Source organism: Monopterus albus, unplaced genomic scaffold (genome assembly GCF_001952655.1).
Source record: "Monopterus albus unplaced genomic scaffold, M_albus_1.0 scaffold310.1, whole genome shotgun sequence".
NCBI lineage: Eukaryota > Metazoa > Chordata > Actinopteri > Synbranchiformes > Synbranchidae > Monopterus > Monopterus albus.
In genome coordinates, this window is record NW_018128190.1 from 1 (window position 1) to 7369 (window position 7369).

Sequence of the window (7369 nt, forward strand, 5' to 3'; positions counted from 1 at the left end):
AGGTATGCATTACCTCAAAATGTTAAAAAGCAGGTTTCAATATATCAGAGACATGCAACATAAAATGTACAGTAAATGGGTGAATGCAGAGTTCATGTAAAGCTGTGTGGTATGGATTTGCTGTTTGTATCTGTTGTTTTTGCTGTTTATTTGACAGGAGAAGATTACAAAGGAGATGAACTACATTCTGTCCAGCCAGGACACAGTTTTGGCTCAGATTACCACGCTGGAGAGTGCCATCACACAAACTGAGGTGATTAATAGTTAGGACCAACAAAATGTGGCTGAACATAGAATGAACACCCATCGGCAGCCAAATCCCCCAAAATGGCCGTTTGTCTGTCAATATATAGGCATTCAGTCCCCTTTGTAACTGTTGTGCGGTTTGGCTGCTGAATCAACCTGACTTAAAGGTGTTAGCTAGCATCAGTATGATGTTAATTGTCTGAGTTTTGAATCCATCTGTTATTTATTACCAGGTTAACAGCGTGTCAGCCAGAGAGCAGTTGGCTCAGCGCATCAGGGATCTGCCGGCCGCTCTAGCCGAGCGCCATGCTTCGCTCACCCAGGCTCTGGAGGTGGCACGACAGAAACGAGGCGAGGCGTTGGCTGCTCAAGTGGCAGAGAGACGGAGCTTGATGGAACATGCAGGCCTCATGGCGTTTACTCAGGAGCTGCTGAAGGAAACAGACCAGCCCTGCTTTGTGCAGGCTGCTCGCCAGACTCATAACAGGCATTTAATTTATTTGTCTTTAGCCATGCTCTCTGTCTTGACCAAACAGATCTTCAATTAGGTCTGTCGTTCTTTCTTAGTTTGGTTTTTTGTTTTGTTGCCTTTTTTTACTCTCACCTGACGGTTCTGCAGAAGACAGCTTAAACATTCACTAGTGCACCAAACACATGAATCCACAACTGAAACTAGGCTGCAACAAACACTATTTGCTACTTACTGTGTAACACCTGCCAAACGCTACAGTGACCAGCTGTTTTAGGAAATTGCATTGAAGTTTTCAAAAATACAAGAATATTTTTGTTACCTGTCCTTAGCAGAATTCAGTGGGCTTGAGGTTTGGTGACACAATCCCTAGTAGGGACATTGGAAAGTACTGAGATATATTATATTGTATTTGTTGATATAAAAATATTCCAGAAATAGTGCCAGTTTAGCTTTTAAAAATTATCACAAACCTCTTCTTCCTTGTCAGTCTGTCTCACCAGCCCACTCATCCTGATGGAAGCTTCATGTAAACACCATTTCTCTTTTTTCCCCTCTGATTTCCCCATTTTTCACTGCAACAGGTTGAGCAAAGCAATTGAGAATTTCCAGCATTTCACGCTGGCTGCTGATCCGTCCTTCAGACACTTCCAGCTGGATGTGTCCAAGGAACTCAAACTCCTGACAGAGCTGAACTTCATCCAGGGTGAGAAAAGGAGTGGTGAGAAGGAGGAGCACGGGGCTGGAGATGGTGGAAAGGGGCAAAATAATAAAGGAAGGAAGGGGAGGTGGAGGAGGCAGGGGCTTCTTTATTACTTTTTAATCTCACTTATGATGTAAATGTGAGCCCGTGATAGAGTATGACACATTAAACCTCTTCATCTAAACCTTTTGTTGATAGAAACTTCATATTTCCACAATATGTCACAGCCCCTATGGCTCCAGTGATTGACACCCAGCGTACCCTGGCCTATGACCAGCTCTTCCTGTGCTGGCGACTGCCCCAAGAGTCTGCACCCGCCTGGCACTTCTCCGTCGAGTATCGCCGTCGGGGTGTGGTACCAGGAGGAGCATCCAGAGGTGGGATAAGAGGAGGATTGTCTGCCGCCCGATGGGGCTGGCAGCGACTGGATGAAGTGAATGGAACCAGCACTGTGATCGACAGGTTGGAAATGGACAGCGTGTATGTGCTGAGGGTGAGAGGCTGCAACAAGGCGGGCTACGGGGAGTACAGTGAGGAGGTGTACCTGCACACCCCACCTGCACCAGGTGAGAGTACACCTTTAAATTTCAGCAATCCACATTAACAAGTAAAGACAAAGACTTTGACTATAACACAGGGAAATGGTATTACTGCTACAACTAGAACATGAATAACCTCATCCAAACACTCACAATGTGGAAGCAAATCTTAGTAGATGAACACGAGGCAACTTATAACTACATTTAGTATGAATCTTTGTTTAAATGGCTGAAATTGAGAAATACTGCACATCGATCTCTATGAAGAGAAGCAATCAGCAGCTATGGTGGTGATATCACACCTAGAGTGAAGAGGTTGTTGAATTGATCTAAAATTATCTCTGCCTTGTCCTCACGACCACAGTCTTCACTCCTCTTACGAAAGTTCTCACTGAACGGTCAACACATTTGTGCTCTTCCTGACAGTAGATCTATGGAAGCAATTGGCTGCAGAGTGACACGACTGTCGCATTGACGCTTGTGTATTAGGGAGGTGGTCATAAAATTATGGCTGATTGGTGTATGGTAATTTTAAAAGACCTTTATTTAATTGAATTTAAAAAGAATAGAATAAAATAGAAGCTAATTAGCATAGTTATGTAAACTTCAAATGGTCACAGCGGACCATTATATTATTTTTTTGTCTTTCAAATAAATTTAACTAACCTGGAATTAGTAGTAATTATTAACTTGTGTTATTGTTTGCCCGTTGTTGCCTCAGTGTGAGTTTTAGCAATGCTAGTGTATTTCCAGATATAAGCAATTAACACTGCGACTACAATAACATCTTCACTTTTAGGGAAGATAGCCAAAACTAAGAAAATATGACCTAAAATGAAGTAAACTGGGACTATTCTTTAACTTGCTCTGTACTGAAAGAGAGGTAGAATGTCAGAGGGTTCAATTCTCGCCTGTCCAGAATGTGTTGGTTTTGTACATGTCTTTTTATATCTTCCACCCAACTGTGGAGTCTTTGTGCTGTTTTTGGTTAATGACTTCTAGCCACTCAAATCGGTGACAAGTGTAAGACAGCTACCAAAAAAATATCATTATATCCCCACAGCCAGCTGTAGTTGCTGTCAACCAGGAGCCATTCATCTTTTGTCACCTACTATTATTTATCAGTCACTATAAAACTGTTATGGTGGTTTCCATGGAGAAACACTTAATAATTCATTCTCTCTTTTTTTTACCCATTCCCATCTTCTTTTTCCATTTTACCACCTGTCTCCACTTTCAGCACATTCTCATATTCTTACTCCTTATTTCCTCATCTTTTTGTTTCCATTTCACAGCTCTGTACTTGTCATCTTCTTCTGTGCTACTTCCACGCTGCCAACCTACATGCCTCCTACAGAACGTAAGAAGTGCATTCATATGGTTTGATCGCCTCTCTCTTCTCCTCTCCTCCTCTCTGTGGTCATCCCATGCATCCTCTGTTCCTCCACTCAGCACCACTCACCCCTCTGCCTCACACTCTACCTTTTATGACGAGATCTGTCTGAGCACTGATGATGAGGTTTGCAGTTTGTTAAGACCCGAGGCTTAACAACATGGATCACATTCAGATCCTGAGCTTTTTGATGGTTGAGTTGAGTGACTGGTGAATTCCTCGTGTCCCTGTACTGAAAACTGGTTTTCCTTCCTGCTATTGAGTATTTTACCTTTGTAAATTGTATGTCCTCTGGAAAAATCTGCACTCGCAACAGCCAGAGCTTCTGTGGAATACCTTTTGTATTTCACTCCCTGAATCATCAATGTATACATCAATGTCTTTTTTCTTCCAGTAGTCGTGGGAGGAGGTGCATGTCTGCTCTCTGTTCCTCACCCCGTAGTCTCTCCTTTCAGTTGCTTATTATACTCTGATTTCTCTTGCCATTGTTGAGTTCTGACTGTAAACCTGCACCACTTTCCCCCTGTTGCTGCCCAATCATTTCCTTTTGCCTCTAAAACCGTTGTCACTTTTGAATGCACCTATCTCCTTGTCTTCACATCTTCTTCCCTTCTATTCCCCTCTTTTCTTTGTTGCATTCCCACTTCATGTCTTCTCCCAGTGCTCAACTTTTACCTGGACTCTCGCTGGGGCCTCCATGCTGACCGGCTGGTTGTCAGTAAAGAGCAGCGTTGCGCTCGCAGTGTCCCTGGTCTCTCTCTGCTGCAGGCTGCTGACCATGCCCTCACTTCCTGTCACCTGACTTCAGACCTCTTGGTTGGTGATGTAGCTATTACACAGGGACGACACTACTGGGCATGCTCTGTAGAGCCTGGTTCTTACCTTGTGAAGGTAAATACATGCTAGTTAATCATTATATGTAGAATGCATTGAATACTACATACTGTTTGTGATACTGCATTCCACATTTTGGGCAGTATGCACTATCAGACTTAATACTTAAACATAAATTACATTGAACTTCAGTGACACTGAGGGCACAATTTAACCACTGGACATCTCCCAGGTCTAGCAGGCAAAGTGCAAAAGGGCTGGGTGAGGTGGAATATAAATCAGAGGGCATGTGATTAATAATTCTCCCTATGGTGCCGGCACACCAAAATTTACTTCCCATTCATGTCTATGTGGAACAGGGTGAGGCATTTCACAAACCGACCAGTCTACTTTGCTTTGTACAGACTTCAATAGATTGTACTATGACCTGCAAACTCCCTAGACTCTCCAGTGTTCAAAAGAGGGGGTGGAACTGACCTCTCATCCAAGACACACTGTTTATAATCTTGTGTTACAAGCAGAATACCAGCAGTACAGGAGAGATACTGCATGGCTGCAGTGACAAGGACAATGACAGAGGTTCAGGACAGTAAAATGTTTGATAAAGCAGCCAGAGGTGGTCAAAACAAATAAATACTGAAAAATGTCTGTGAAGACATTTATATGGCCACATAAATCTAAGTCTTTTTATTTCTACTCTATCTCACCTCAAACAGTCTCATCATACTGTAAAATGTGACACAACAGCATTTGCATCATAATGCTTTTCAAGAATAAAATATGAGATGTTGCTTTTGCTAAAAAGAAAGTTGGAAAGAGGGTATTAATACACAGGATTGATGAGCTGCTGCACTAACTTCTCCCACATAAGTAACAGAATACTTGGTTATAATGTCTGATGTAGGTAGGTTTGTACTGGGTTACAACATAGCGGCCTGCTGTCACTTGCAGATGATTTAATAAAGTAGTGGCTAGTCAATTATTAATTACATTTAGACTCTTCTTTTGACTAGGTGGGAGTTGGTCTCGAATCCAAACTGCAGGAGTGGTTTCACCTTCCACAAGATATGGCCAGTCCCCGGTGAGTAGCTGGAGCATGACATGGACATTAATTAACACTAATGTAGGTAATAATTGTATGTAATGGTCATTCCCAATCAGGAGTACATGGACTGTGCTGTAACTTGGCTAATTTGAAATAAAATCTAAATTTTTCAGACTGCGCTCTCTCTCTCTCTCTCTCTATCTCTCTAGAAAAAAACCAGACAGTGGCCATGACAGTGGAGCAGAAGATGCCCTGGACTCTGCTCCACCCTTCTGCTTCCTCACTATGGGCATGGGTAAAATCTACATGCCTCAACACAACTACCACCACCACAGTAGCCATGGGAACAGCATCCGAGACCCCATCACTAACAGCAACGGCCCCTCCACACCCACAGGCCTCACCTACCCGCTGCCGCCCCGACTTGGTGTATGCCTTGACTTTGAGAAGGGCCGTGTCACCTTCTTTGACGCCCACTCTCTGCGACCTCTGTGGGAGGGTCATGTAGATTGTTCTGGCCCCGTGTGTCCAGCTTTCTGTTTCATTGGTGGAGGAGCACTGCAGCTGCAGGAGCTGGTAGCCAATCACAACGCGGATCAGACTCCGGTCAGAAGGGTAACCATCCAAACCCGTGTCTCTAATTTAAATAACAACTGACCTCTGATCTAAGGTTATATGGTAATTTGGAATGTAATTGGTAATTGTGAAGTATTTACTCACCTAGAGCAAAAAGTTTGACATCTCAGCGATTTTGTTTAGTATTTAATTTCCTTTGTATAAGAAAATGTTTCTATAGCAACAAATATGCAATGTAATTATGTTTCTTACATTTTTGTTATACCAAGTTTTGCAAGAACTGTTGCTTAAGTAGTGTCTGGTCTATCCAGCACTTGATATGTAATGTAGCTATATCTTTGATGCTTGCACTTGTAGCCATGCTATATTGCATATACGTATCTATAAAGCTCATCTAGATACAGCACCACACATTGTTGTCTTTCATATAAAAGCATTCACTCTCATTGCTTTAATGCTAAAAGCTCAACATCTCACATGTTTTGGAGATATGATCATCACGTAAGCAACAAAAAGCTTGAATATTTTATTTAATCTCTATTCAAACCTGTGTTTAACTACACAGCTGATGAAAATTCTTTGTTGTTTGTGGCTATTTTCTATTCACCCATTGTGATGCCAACCAAAGGTATAATTTTCCTGGGATGTAAATGTGGTAAATTAGAAGTAGAGAGGAACAATGAGGTAATACTGTAATTAGAAGCTCCAATTATACCTCTGCCAAACAGTTAATCACTACTTACCACGGTTCTGTTTGTGCTTTGCTGTTTTGTATTTCAAATACATGAGTCTGATGTCTGTGTGTGTGTATTTGCTTCCCCATGTGCATGGGCTGTGTGTATGGTTTGACTGATAATAGTGCTGACTCACTAGCCAACAGTAAAAAAAAAAAAAAAAGCTGTTTTCTCACAACCAATACTTTTGATTTTTTTCTTCAACCTTGCTTGGTTCTAAGTTAATTAGCAACGCTTATTATGAAACGATTAGCAGATTATATCCATGTAAACGTTCCCTGCTGGCAGAATGTTTGCAAAAGAAAAATGGATTAAGGAAATAAACACTGAATAAATACAAATTGTTTAAAATACAAATCACCTCCTGTTTTCTTTGCTGTTATTTCTGTTTAGTTGGGGTTAAATCTGCTTTTTCCATTTGTTTTCATCATAATTAACAACTGCAAGGATGAATCAGTACTGCTGTTCCACCACTAGGGTGCAGCAACACATAGCAGAACAGCAGAGGCTTCTCCAGCCTCATTTTGGCACAATGCAGCTTTGTCACAGTATTTTTATATGCAAAGATGAATAATTGCACTTGTTTCACAGAAAGAGTCCTCCATTACAGGAAATGTGCTGTTATTACCATATTCAAAATTTCCTCTAAAAACTGTTCCAAATTTGCCTTTAAGGAAGTCTTAGTTACAGATCTTTCCTGCGCACTATACAGTATATATATATATATATATATCTCTATATAATTGATGGGGATGTGGAAAACAACCCTATAGGCCAACTTCAAGCCAACTGCACAAGTCAACATCAAGTGTGGTATCTATCAAGGAGAT

General features: G+C 41.6%; 1 protein-coding gene across 1 annotated transcript; it reads left to right on the forward strand.

Annotated features, from left to right (window-relative positions):
• Window positions 1-157: 157 nt before the first annotated feature.
• LOC109973903 (tripartite motif-containing protein 46-like) lies at window positions 158-6863 on the forward strand (the record flags this gene model as incomplete). The annotated part of the gene is made up of 7 exons (XM_020623783.1): window positions 158-253; window positions 480-733; window positions 1300-1421; window positions 1646-1984; window positions 4012-4241; window positions 5198-5265; window positions 5439-6863. Coding segments are annotated over 7 exons (1557 nt in total), but the record flags the coding sequence as incomplete, so codon positions are not given.
• Window positions 6864-7369: the final 506 nt, after the last annotated feature.